At 43.9% G+C, this 13,590-nt stretch overlaps 1 protein-coding gene across 6 annotated transcripts in view; it reads right to left on the bottom strand.

The window, feature by feature from the left end:
* phf2 (PHD finger protein 2) overlaps window positions 1-13,590 on the bottom strand; it is a 104,947-nt gene that overhangs the window by 51,916 nt on the left and 39,441 nt on the right. For all 6 annotated transcript variants that reach the window (XR_015850650.1, XM_088337373.1, XM_088337370.1 and 3 more), the window contains 5 exons: window positions 10,507-10,594; window positions 10,327-10,433; window positions 8,349-8,440; window positions 8,198-8,287; window positions 1,421-1,756 (listed from right to left, as the gene is read on the bottom strand). Coding sequence is in view for 5 of the 6 variants with exons in the window: in XM_088337373.1 (XP_088193499.1) it covers window positions 1,421-1,756; window positions 8,198-8,287; window positions 8,349-8,440; window positions 10,327-10,433; window positions 10,507-10,594 (713 nt within the window). In the remaining variant the exon portion in view is untranslated. The remainder of the gene's footprint in view (window positions 1-1,420; window positions 1,757-8,197; window positions 8,288-8,348; window positions 8,441-10,326; window positions 10,434-10,506; window positions 10,595-13,590) is intronic.

Below are 13,590 nucleotides of genomic sequence, written 5' to 3'. Positions count from 1 at the left end.
CATTGCGTGAAATATTTAGAGCCTCCTAGTGGGACAAAAACATGCATTCCTTAAAAAATAAAAAAAGATTTGAATAGTAGGCCATCAACAATGGACTATGATACCAGATGTAAATATAATTTAAAAAAAAATCATAGGTTGGGAAATTTGTATTTCTTTTACATAGTGTAATCCATACCTACGGTCGGCATCATGTTTGTTTGGCATCTTTCTGCAGCACTGTTTTTTGTTCAGATTAGACAACAGTGCCATCTAGTGGTCAAATATTAAACACTGGGGCTCTAAAGTGATAACACATCTCATCTCATCTCATTAGCCGTACCGCTTATCCTAATTAGGGTCGCGGGGGGGCTGGAGCCCATCCCAGCCATCTCCGGGCAGTGGGCGGGGGACACCCTGAACTGGTTGCCAGCCAAAACACATGTAAAATTCAATTATGATAACATCTTAATGAAAACATATTAATATAAGCTTTTTATTTTAAAAGCTGCTTTTGTTAAGTGAATGTTCCTTCTTTTAAATGAATTCTAGCACTGTCGGGCTTCCATAATAACATACTTCCACCGAAATACACCAGAGTCTCTACAGACTCCGCCGCTATACCGCAAGTGAGATTAGTCGAGCAAAAGAAGAACAGGAAGGGGTGCTAGGAATCAAATGGACAGAACCATATATTAACCTTTAGTATGTTTATCCAAAATACATTTAGTGTGTGTATATATATATATATATATATATATATATATATATATATATTATATATATATGTTTTTTAATGATATAAATATGGGAATGTTTTAAGGTCATCATCTAACTCATTCAATAATAGAGTAGCTTTTCTGGTCGCACAATGGATTTTCAATTTCGTGCAAGGATATTGGACCTTGAAGTTATTAAGGACTAGTTAAATGCTATGGATTAGGGTGCGGCAGCATCTCGGAAGCGGGACCAAGAAGTCGCAAGTTTGATTCCCGGCTACTCCGAGTTGAATGTCGAAGTGTCTTTAGGCAGGACTTTGAACCCCGAATGCCCGCCATAATCAGGTAGACATGGCTGATGCTGCTATGAGTGTGTGAGTAAATGGGTTAAGTGTGAAGTGCCTTGTTTAGCGCTCATCTTGGAACTAAGAGGTCGCCGGTTTTGATTCTCCTCAGAGTTAAATGTCAAAGTGTCCTTGACCAGTGACTTGAAAAGCACTATATAAATTATTCCATTTTCCATTTAACCATTTCAAGGCTGTGGAGTAATTCTGACGCTTAGTTGTTCACATTTTTGTTTTGTTTTACTTAAAAAAAACGAGTTTTAAAAATGCTATAATTTGGGAGATGCGTGGTTTGAAATAAGGGATACCCCTTCAAAAACGGGCTAGTTATGCCCATGGTTAACCATATAGTGAAATACCAAATGCGAATATGCTTACCTTTGGGTTTTTTGACTTGTTCATGTTACTCAAGATCTCATTTGCATGGGACTCCAGAGCTTTGAAACTGGTGGGCTTGGGTCGACGGAGGAAATGTTGAAAAGCTTCAACTCTCTTCTTTCCTTCGTCCGTGCCTTTTATTTTTTTTAGAGATTCCCAAGCTTTAGACATCTTTTGGGGTTTGGATGGTCCCTGGGGTTTAAAGGGGTTGAATACTTTCTTTCTGAAAATCTCCAACATTTGGGAATTATCTTGAGGTTGTGAAACATGATCTTCAGAACAGGTTGTTGATGTGTCCTCAGATGTCACTTCACTCTTAATTGCTTTAGTGGCATTCTACAGAGGAAAAGTGGACAACAACTAATTAATTCTAGACAAATAAACCAGGACTAAAAGAGAAAAAAATAAAAAAAATAAAAATTATATATACTACAGTTCAAAAGTTGCTTAGAAATGTCCTTATTTTTTAATGCAAGAACAGAGATAAGTATAAAACTAATCAAAATAACACCCAATACACATTGTCAAGTGGTAAATGACTTATAGCTGCAAATGGCAAGTTTTTAATGCAATATCTACACATGAGTGTATAAAGGCCCACTTCCAGGAACCAGCACTCCAGTTTTATAATGGCACATTGTTTTTGCTAATTGTGTTAGGTTACTGGATAATTAGAAAAACCTTTTGCAATCTTAGCATAGCTGAAAAGAGTTAAGCTGGTTAGAAAAGCTATAAAACTGACCTTCCTTTGAGCTTAACGACTATTTGGAGTATTACATTTGTGGGTGTGATAAAATTCAGAATGGCCAGAAATAAAGAACTTTTATGTGAAACTTTGTAGTCTATTCTTGTTCTAAAAGTACCCATCAAGCCAATCCAACGGGAGATGCTTCTGGAAGCGTGGGGTTACATTTCTTCAGATAACCTCAACAAAGTAACAGGTAGAATGCCAAAGGTTGATTTTTTTTTAGAGGTAAACATGTCATTGACAAGGTAATTTTGTCAAGACCAGAACGGAGACGGGACCCACTTGCGTTACGTTTCTCTCAGTTTTATTGGAAAAAGAAGAGGGTTGCACCCACGGTCCGGTGATCGTGGGGCGCGGGAAGCAGGTCGCTCTGACCGTGAAAATGTAACTTCCGTGGCGAGCGATGGCAGTGTCAGGAACGGAAAAACGGGTCAGTAGCCAGGACGGGAGAGAAGAACGTGGTCAGGGTCCGAAACGAGTCGAAAGGCGGGGAACAGACAAGTGCAAAAACAGGTGGGAGTCAGGGTCGAAGAAGGCTTGCCTAGAGTAAACTGAGGTTCGCAGACAGACTGACAACAGGTGACAGAAAGGAGTGGGTTTAAATAGGGACAGAAAGCCAATCAGAGTCCGAGGCAGTTGGCGCCAAATGAGCGCGCACAGGTGCTTCGCATCAGTAATCATGACAGAACCCCCCCAGAGTAAAAAAAAAAAAAAAAGGAAAGAGGAACACACAAAACCCCAACAAGAAAAAAACCAAAAAGTAATATTCCAACAAATGAAACGATGCCCCATCATCAACATCAGGGAGCGGCTTCGGAAGTTCAAAAAACGGTAATATAAAAACCGAAAAGAAAAACCCCAAAAACTAGTATTCCTCCGAATGGACCGATGCCCCATCATCAGCATCAGGGGGCGTCGCAGAAGCAGGATCCGGGGGAGACTGAGCGGACCGGCAGGTGTCGCAGCCAGATGTCGTAGACGGGCGTCGAGACAGGCGGGCTACGGGCAGGCAGACGAACGTCGAGACAGGTGGGCAAGCAGGCGTCGAGACAGACCGGCGTCAAGACAATCCGACGGGCGATCCAGGCAGGCAGGCAGACAGGCGAATCAGGAAGGCGGACAGACCATCCGGACAGGCAGACGGACAATCCAGGCGGGCAGACGGACGATCCAGGCAGGCAGACGGACCATCCAGGCAGGCAGACGGACGAGTCAGGCAAGCAGACATACGAGTCGGGCAGGCAGACGCACGATCTAGGCAGGCAGATGGACAATCTAGGCAGGTAGACGGACGAGTCAGACAGGCGGACAGTCGAATCAGGGAAGCAGACTGGCATGGCAGGCGGACCAACGGGCATGACCGGCGGACAGACGGGCTTGGCAGGCAGGCGGACAGACAGGCATGGCAGGCAGACGGAAGGACGAGTCTGACAGACTGACAGGCGAAACAGGCATGCAGACATGGCAAGCCGGCCGACGGGCGGGGCAGGCAGGCCGACGGGTGGGGCAGGCAGGCCGACGGTTATGGTAGGCGGACAGACGGGCATGGCAGGTGGACAGAGGGGCATGGCAGGAAGAGGGACGGACAGGGAAAACAGTCAAGCAGACGGGCATGGCAGGCCGGCCGACGGGTGGGGCAGGCAGGCCGACGGGCGGGGCAGGCAGGTAGACGGGGGAACCTCTTACAGATCTGGCATTGAGGGAGTAGGGGACGGGATGAGAGGCTGTGTGTAGGCAGGTCTGGTGGCATTCAGCCCCCCCAGCAGAACCGCCCCCGTCCGCGAGTCGAAGTGAGGGTTGTGCTAACCAGCCAAGGATGACCCAAGACAAGCGGTTGACCAGGGGAGGGGAGCGGGTGGAACCGGATCCTTTCAAGATGGTTCCCAGACAGTCTCATCTTTATAAGCTCCGTAACGTGGGTCATCGTGCCCAGCAGGTGACCGTCCAGAACTTGGGCAGGAACTGGGGTTGGAAGGGGAACGAGTTTTAACCCCATTCTCCGGGCTAAGGCCGTGTACAGGATGTTGGCCTCAGCGCCAGAGTCAACAACGGCAGACAGGGACTGGGTGGAACTGGAACTCAGAAGGTGGACCTGGAGCACTGGCCTTCAGGTCTGGGAGATCGGGGTGTCGGACACTAATTCGTCATTTATGTAGTCTGCAAGGGTGTGGAGGTAGACGTCCACTAACGACTCAGAGTTCCAGTTACTCTGACTAACTAATGTCCGAAAATCGATCGAGTAATCGGCGATTACATTACATTACAACATTATCGGGGACCCCTCTCACCCCCATCATGGACTGTTCACTCTGCTAGCCTCTGGGAAGAGGTACTGCAGTGTGCGGTGCAGGACCACCAGGTTCCGCAGTAGTCTAGTCCCCCTGGCCATTAGACTGTTAAATGGTCAATCTAACATATAGTTAACCTAAATCTAAACGGCTGCTAATCTGACTTTTTGCACTACTGGCAGTTCTTTATAGCTTGCCACTCCTTGCACATTGCTCTCTGCACTATTGTAATTACAGCGTTATTGTTACAGTGTTAATGTTACTGTGTACCTGACTTGTTAACCTGACTGCCCATTTTGCACATCTGGTTAGCTACTCTTCTTGCACTATCGGCACTATGGTAAAATACTATACGTAGCCAAAATACAATACAACATTATTTATATCTGTACATTCAAGGAAACTGTGGGGGTCAGATGCATCGACATTTCGTTCTGTATACACGTGTACTAGAATGACAATAAAGTAGATCTGAATCTGAATCTGAATCTGATTGTGCGCTTTCCCTGCCGTGTACTCATCAGGGACCTCGAAGCGTCAGCTGATGAGGATCCCGTGTCGAACACTTTAAGCAACTCCTGAGCCAGAAGATCAAAAGAGGAACAAGCCGACGACCCTCGTTCAAATTCCGCCGTTCCCCAGAGTCGAGCCCTCCCGGACAGATGGTTGATAGTAATTGTCACCTTGGCCGCCTCTGACGCAAAGTTTCGGGGTTGCAGGTCAAAAATGAGTCGGCAGTTCACAATAAACGCTCGTACCTGAGCGGGATCGGCACAAAAATTTTTGGGGAGAGCCTGCTTCGCCATTTGGACGGGACAGACAGGTTGTGCGACGTCAGGAAAATTCCCGCGGGGTGGGGCCGACGCGTGCTGTTGTCGGGCAAGAACCTCCGGGAGCGCATCCAGCCATTGTTGCTGGCGCTGAAGCAACTGTTGTTGCTGCCGAACAAGTCGAAGAATAGCGGACACGTCACCCGACATCCGTCGGACCTCCGCCTCAGTCTCATGTGAGCGCTGCATGGCAGAGGGAGTCTTCGTCTTTCTCCGATCGGCGCTTGTGTGAGCGTTCGCTGGGTCCTTTTTCTGGTCAGTCCGTACTGTCAAGACCAGAACGGAGACAGGACCCACTTGCGTTACGTTTCTCTCAGTTTTATTGGAAAAAGGAAAGGGTTGAACCCACGATAGGGTGACCGCTGGGCGCGAGAAGCAGGTCGCTCTGAACGCGGAAGTGGGACTTCTTGGCGAGTGATGGCGGTGTCGGGAACAGAAAAACGCGTCAGTAGCCAGGTCGAGAGAGCAGAAAACGTGGTCGGGGTCGGAAACTAATCGAAAGCCGACGAACAGACAGGAGCAAAAACATGTGGGTGTCAGGGTCGAAGAAGGCTTTGCCTAGAGTAAACAGAGGTTTGCAGACGGACTGATAACAGGTGACAGAAAGGAATGGGTTCAAATAGGGACAGCGAGCCCATCAGAGTTGGCGCCAAATGAGCAGGCACAGGTGCTTTGCATCAGTAATCGTGACAAATTTAAAGGCATGTGAAAGCATAGTTACTAGCATACTAGTCATGTGACTTCTCTCATCAACAAATTGTTTTTTCCTGCAAATGTGTGCTTAGTCGCGAAAAATGTGAGAACCCGGACAAAATGTCTCTTAGAAGTAGCTAAGGGCGCCGGATCCCAACCACTTAACGGCTGGTTCCCCCCGAGACGTCTTTTTTTTCTCTTGTTATTGGTAAATATGCATTCATGTGGGATTCTGTGCTGTTGACTTTAAATTTGTTGAGCACAATAAAGGTTAAAATGGTTTTGTAGTTTATCCTCTTTTGTAGATTTCTAGATATTTTAAATATATTCCATGTTTATCAGTGTTAATATGTTTAGATAAAAATGTAGTTTCTTCTTCTTTCTTTTGTTATTGTATGTTTTCTTTAGGTTTTTTTTCATTTTCATCTTTTTTTTTATTTTCCTCCCATTTTCAACATTGGATACATAGTAAAGGTTTATTACTGTCATATTACAGGTATACCTCATAAAACATGTTTATGACATGATGCCATCATTATTTTTGTTTTCCCCCACTAATTTTCAACCCCACTCATGGAAGAGTATGTGTGCTGGTTAAGGCTCAATTTATTCTGTGCATAATGTTTCATAATAATTAAGAATGTCTGGATTAAAGCAACAAAAACAATCTTTTTAATGAGTCGAGCCGAAAAAGACGGTTCTCTAAAAATAGACGGAAATCCCACCTCTGCAAGTAAACGCGGTGTTTCGTATTTGCGCAGAAAATTTCAAATTAGTTTCCATAAAAAGACGTATTGTTGAAATAATGTAAATTGCTACCTTCCCTGGTAACTACTTACTTTTACCATAGAGTAATTCAGTTACTAACTCAGCTACTTTTTGGAAAAAGTTTTGAGTAACTATAACGAATTACTTTTTTTAAAGTAATGTGCACAACACTGCATGAAACATATATCGACTGGTAAATCAAGTGTTTTGCCTTTTGGTTCAATCTCCTTTGCACCAATCGTCGCTCCATCCTGCCCTTACTTGTGAACACGACCCCGAGATAATTGAAGTCCTCAACTTATGTAAGAATTTTATCAAAATCTTCCCCCTCCCTCAGGACATGCCGGAGGAGGAAGTCTTAACTATTTCTGATGGAAGATTCTGTTAGACATTCCCCTCCAAAAATAATGGAGCTACTTAAGGTTATAGGAACCTCCATACAAGTTGCTGCTAAGCACACCGCTGGGACAGGTAAGGGAGGGCGCTCTGTGTTGGGTAGGTGTGACTGTATGCAGGACTCTGATAACCTGGTGTGACTGTCTGTGTTTCTGTCTGTGAAAGGCTGGTATATTGCTGTCAGACAGTGAGCTGAGGTGGGCATGCGCAGTCAACGTCTCTGAATCAAAACAAATTGGGAAGCACCGCGACCGTTAGTTCCATTGAAAAGAAATTCATCAATGAAATCAGACTCTGACGAAAGTCAAAAGAATGCAACAAAACTGTTCACCTGCGGGTGCTCTTTGGAATATTTTTGGGTTCCAGAAGCGATTCGTGGGGAGTCTGGGAAAAAGGCAAGAGCGGTGATGCTGGCCTACTGCTAAAGGCTAGGCTTAACAATTCTCGTAAGCCACCGCTGCGGACCCTGTATCTTGCCAACGCCAGGTCCATTGGCCATGAAACAACTCGTGGGAAACTGCTACATTTGGGACGGTTTTATTCTAATCATCATGGAGGTTTGTCTCTATTGGAGGACACCCGATGCTTGCGCACAGCTAGCCGGCTACTTTCTGAATTGCTTTCAAACACTGAAAGGAAAATGCCTTCCATTTTAGTTTTACTTTTGTATAATGACAATAAAACCATTCATTCAACTGCAATTATGTATTAAGTATTACTGTTTGTATATCTATAATTGTTTTCTTGTTACAGTTCTATACTCTTAGTCGGTGATAACGTCATCTCAAGGTAAGTTTCACCCTTTGGAGGGTTTTTATGATGGTGCGATGCTTCTTTGCGGATTTTCACTTTTCGCGGGTGGTTTTGGTCCTCATTAACCACGAAAAACGGAGGGATCTCTGTACATCACCATTACAACAAGTTCAGTGTGAAAAGCCTGAAAGTTTCCCCGTTCTCTACTTAGTAAAGGCCCAGATCTGAAATTCACATCACATGTCTGTATTGAATTATTTCATTATATAATATATTTGAGAAAAAAAGACAATAGAAATACCTCCGATAGTCTAATCTCTCTGGCAAGATCTTTTATCAGCTGTGAGGGCTTCATGTTTTCTGGAAGCTCATCTTCGTGTTCTAGCAAGGCCTTAAAGAGAAAAATCACAAGTCAAAATCCTTAAACATATTTTTATCTCCTTTCTCTTTACCTGCTTTTTTGTCCATGCTCTGAAGGCTCCGTTGATGATTTTGGCAACATTGATCAGGTATGGTGCCGGCTGTTTATTTGATTTATGTAACCCTGCATACACAGACATTAAAAACTATTGTAGTTATTAGTGCCTACCTCCTCAAAAATTATTAACTCAATCAATGTAAGACTAGTATATCTGATGATTGCAAGAATTGGGTATGCGTCGATCAATAAGTCACCGATCATGATTAGCAATAGATGTGATCAAGTACAGTGTGTATGTCTTTAGAATATTTCTTGAAAGTATATTATTCCAGATGAAAAATCGGAATGACTGATGAACATGTTTTAGGGCAAAAAGCATTACCTCTGCTGCCCCCTTTTCCACTTTGTTTAACACTTTGGAGCACTTGTATGGCAGCACAGTGACCCACAAAAATGACATTGAAGCTATAATAAGCATCGTTCATCATGTGTAGTGTTTGATGTCATATTTTGGCAATATGTTTGTTTTTAGTTTTTTGACGAGGCATTTGGTTTAAGCATGTGTTAATAGTTTGTGATAAAACAGGAGCTTTAAAAAATGTATTAACTGTAATATATTTAATTTTAATCTAATGCTGATATCTACACCATCCGCCTCACCCGGAAAGCCATCTCTATTGCCAATGACGTAATCCATCCTACACACTCTCTACTTTGGGGAATTTGACTATCACAAGTTAATTTGGGAAAATACACATGCAAAAACACAAGATTACTGTATTTGGTAGCTCTGTCATGGCTTTGTGCCATCTATATAGAGTAATCTGATGGGGTTTTGTTCCAAAAATGAAAAAAGTAACATGTTTAACACTGTGCAATATTACAAAATTGTAGAGATAGAGATAGATACTTTATTCATCCCCGCAGGGAAATTCACATTTCCAGCAGCATCCCTTCGCTGAGAACAATACAATAATAAAACAACAAGGAATACAATATACAAATACCCAATGTGACGTGCTAATACCCACTGTAGCATGTTGTATAGAGTATTTAAATAGTGCTACATAAAATACACACTGCAATAAAAGTACGGTAATATGCAATGTAGGGAATTTGGTTTAATGTGGGCCTTTACTCCGCCGGGTGGAGTTAAAGAGCCTCATGGCATGAGGAAGAAAAGATCTCTTCAGTCTGTCCGTGGTACAAGACAGTGACAGCAGTCTGTCGCTGAAGCTGCTCTTCTGTCTGGATATAATGCTGTGTAGTGGATGTGATTATTTGTCCATGATTGACCGCAGCTTTTTCAGTGCCCGTCTCTCAGCTACTGTCAGGCTGTCCAGCTCTGTGCCCACAACAGAGCTTGCTTTCCTCGCCAGTTTATTGAGACGAGAGGCATCCTTCTTCATGAAGCTGCCTCCCCAACACTCTGCCGCATAGAAGAGGGTGCTTGCCACAACCGTCTCATAGAATATTTTCAGGAGCTTTTGCAGATGTTGAAGGAGGCCACAGCCTTCTGACGAAGTAAAGTCGGCTATGACCTTTCCTACATAGAGCTTCTGTGTTGGCAGTCCAGTCCAGTTTGTTGTCCAGCTGCACACCCAGGTATTTGTAGGTCTGGACAAATTCTACACCTTCTCCTTTGATGGTTACAGGAACTGGGTGAGTTTTAGTTCTCCTTAAGTCCACCACCATCTCCCTGGCCTTGGTGGTGTTCAGGTGCAGGTGGTTTGCGTCGCTTCATTGGACAAAGTCCTGAATCAACTCCTCCTCCTGCCCACTTCTGATACATCCCACGATTGTAAGTACAGTTTGACCTTTTAGTTTACGCACTTTTAGTTTCTATTTGTTGTGTAAAATGGGAAGATGAGTGTAATTTATAGATATACACATTATATATATATATATATATATATATATATATATATATATATATATACACATTTATATCACCTCAGTGAATCCAAAGCCCCACCCTCCACAGCTGCTGAAAGTACTGCAGTGTTCACCTTTGAATTGTTCGAGGAGATGGCGTCCCACATACCAGCACGCTGTCTCAAAGTTGGGGAATGGGGTGAGGGTTTTTACCTTTAACCGCTTCTCAATGTCATTCGCTCTAAAGAACAACAGAACTGTGTTAGAAAATATTCATTGCAAAATTTCAAAATCAATGTAACTGAATTTCAGACCTCATTTGCATCTCAACACTCAAGTTGTGGATAAAATGGCCGGAAAATGCTAAGCAGTCAACGGGAGTTAGAATTGCATTTATCCAACCTAAACAGATGTAAGAATAATTCATGAAAAAATACGAAACAACAACTGTCCATTTTATTATGCAACACATTATCATTTGTGGTTTTTGGATTACCTTAAAAGAGTAGGTTCAGGATGGCTTGTTTTACATAAGGGTTAGTTTTTGTTTTAAATTGTATCACATTACCACACACACACATATTATATATATATATATATATATATACATATACGTATATTCAATTCATATATATTCATATATAGTGTTCATACAACTCCCTGCCCACTCCATTAAGTGTTCACATGATGAAGTGGGCATGGCATTGGAAATAAGGTTAAATGGACAGGTGCTGGACAAAGTTGAAAGCTTTAGGTACTTGGGTTGCGATGTGGCTGGAGTTGGAGGAATGGAGGGCGAGGTATTGCACAGAATGGATCAAGGAAGCAAGGTCTTGGATGCTCTGGGAGAGTGATGAGTAACAAGAGTATGGATGATAAAAGAGGACTGTATGAGAGTGTGATTGTCCCGACTGTGTTGTATGGACAGGACAAACCGCTCCACCAGGGATGCCATCTCCTCTGCGCTTCACCTGAGCCTGACACATCTAGAGGAGAAGAACACCCATGTGCGGATGCTGTTCCTGGACTTCAGTTCAGCATTCAACACCATCATCCCACAACATCTGGTGGACAAAATGAGACTCCTGGGTTTCAACACCCCCCTGCGGAACTGGCTGCTGGACTTCCTCTGTGACAGACCCCAATCAGTGCGGATAGGTCAGAACAGTTCAGATGTCATCTACCTCAGCACGGGCTCCCCCCAAGGCTGCGTCCTAAGCCCCTTGCTGTTCACCTTGATGACACACGACTGCGTCCCTAGGTCCGCCACAAACCACATCGTGAAGTATGCTGACGACACAACAGTGGTGGGCCTCATCAGGGATGACAACGACCTGGCCTACAGAGAGGAGGTGGAGCAGTTGGTGGGCTGGTGCAGGGACAACAGCCTGGTCCTGAATGTCGACAAAACTAAAGAGATCATTGTCGACTTTAGGAAAAACCAGCCCAACCATGCCCCACTTTGCATCAACAACAAGGCTGTGGAGGTTGTCAGCAGTATCAAGTTCCTAGGGGTGCACATTACAAACAAACTCACCTGGTCCGTAAACACTGCATCACTGGTTAAGAGGGCACAGCAGCGCCTGTACTTCCTGCGGAGGATGAGGAGAGCCCACCTGCCCCCACCCTCCCTCATTACATTCTACAGGGGCACCATAGAGAGTATCCTGACCAGCTGTATCTCTGTGTGGTGTGGAGGCTGCAGCGCTACCGACTGGGGTAGTGTGAGGAGGGTAACGAGGACAGCAGAGAAAATAATCGGGACTACACTTCCCTCCATTCAGGACATTGGCCAGAAGCACTGCCTATCCCATGCTAAAAACATTACCGGGGACCCCTCTCACCCCCATCATGGACTGTTCACTCTGCTAGCCTCTGGGAAGAGGTACTGCAGTGTGCGGTGCAGGACCACCAGGCTCCGCAATAGTCTAGTCCCCCTGGCCATTAGACTGTTAAATGGTCAATCTAACATATAGTTAACTTAAATCTAAACGGCTGCTAATCTGACTTTTGCACTACTGGCAGTTTTTTTTATAGCTTGCCACTCCTTGCACATTGCTCTCTGCACTATTGTAATTACAGCGTTATTGTTACAGTGTTAATGTTACTGTGTACCTGACTTGTTAACCTGACTGCCCATTTTGCGCATCTGGTTAGCTACTCTTCTTGCACTATCGGCACTATGGTAAAATACTATACGTAGCCAAAATACAATACAACATTATTTATATCTGTACATTCAAGGAAACTGTGGGGGTCAGATGCATCGACATTTCGTTCTGTATACACGTGTACTAGAATGACAATAAAGTAGATCTGAATCTGAATCTGAATCTGAATGGTGCAGAGACTTGGAGCCTGAATGCAGATTTGAGAAGGAAATTAAATGTTTTTGAAGTGTTTGAGGGGTATGTTTGGAGTGACAAGATTGGATAGAATGTGAAATGAAATTGTGAGAGACAGAACTGGAGTCATAGCGAAACTGGGAAAGGGTGTGGATGAGAGGGTACTTGGTTGGTTTAGGCACATGGAGAGGATGGATGAGGAGCGAATGTTGAAGAGGAGCTACAGAGCAGAAGTAAATGGAAGGAGAACAAGAGGAAGGTCGCGATTGACGTGGATGCATGTTGTTATGAGTCCACTGCAGGAAAGAGGTCTAAATATAATGGAAACTAGATCTCTTATTGGCGATAGGAATGAGTGGGGAGGTGTTGTGAAAGGATAGTGGGATGTTTAGACGTGTTCTAAGGGATGGTCAGGGCATCTGTATGAAGCGGCAGGGGTAAACGAGTGAAAGCTGAGAGTGTGTTGAGAGTGTGTTGTGTCTCCCTGACCCGAGTGACATGGCCGCTTTCTTGTGTCTCGTTTCATCTGGAGGGACGAAAGGATGACCAACTTGGGTGCCAAGGTGCTTAACTTGTTTGGGTGTTTGGGCATTTGGGTGGGGCATGGTCCATTATTTTGTGTTTTTTTTTTGGGTATTTTTTTTCCTTTTTTCTTTTCTTTTTTGTGTGTATGTGTAGTTCTTGCTGTCGGTCACCCCTCTGGATATGACCAGGGTAGAAGATGGATAGATATATGAATATTTGATGGCATGTAGTGGGCATTCATCACTCTATATTAAAAGAAAATGATAAAAAGGAGAGATTCGAAAATGACAGAAGATGAGTCGTGGAATATACCGTAAATTCTGGACTATAAACCGCTACTTTTTTCCCAAATTTTCAACCCTGCGGCTTATTCAGAGATGCAGCCAATTTATGTAATTTTTTTAAAGGGCCGCCAGCGGTGCTCGAGAATGAGAGATAAGATTTAGACCAGTGGAATATACGTGCGGAGAAAGATCACAATTTATGAGCGTAAACATACCCTCATCGTGCAAATTGCACAAAATAAGG

The sequence above is a fragment of the Urocampus carinirostris genome, chromosome 6 (assembly GCF_059441175.1).
Source record: "Urocampus carinirostris isolate Australia breed hairy pipefish chromosome 6, RoL_Ucar_1.0, whole genome shotgun sequence".
In the NCBI taxonomy this organism is placed as follows: domain Eukaryota; kingdom Metazoa; phylum Chordata; class Actinopteri; order Syngnathiformes; family Syngnathidae; genus Urocampus; species Urocampus carinirostris.
This window is presented reverse-complemented; position numbering and strand designations above follow the sequence as displayed.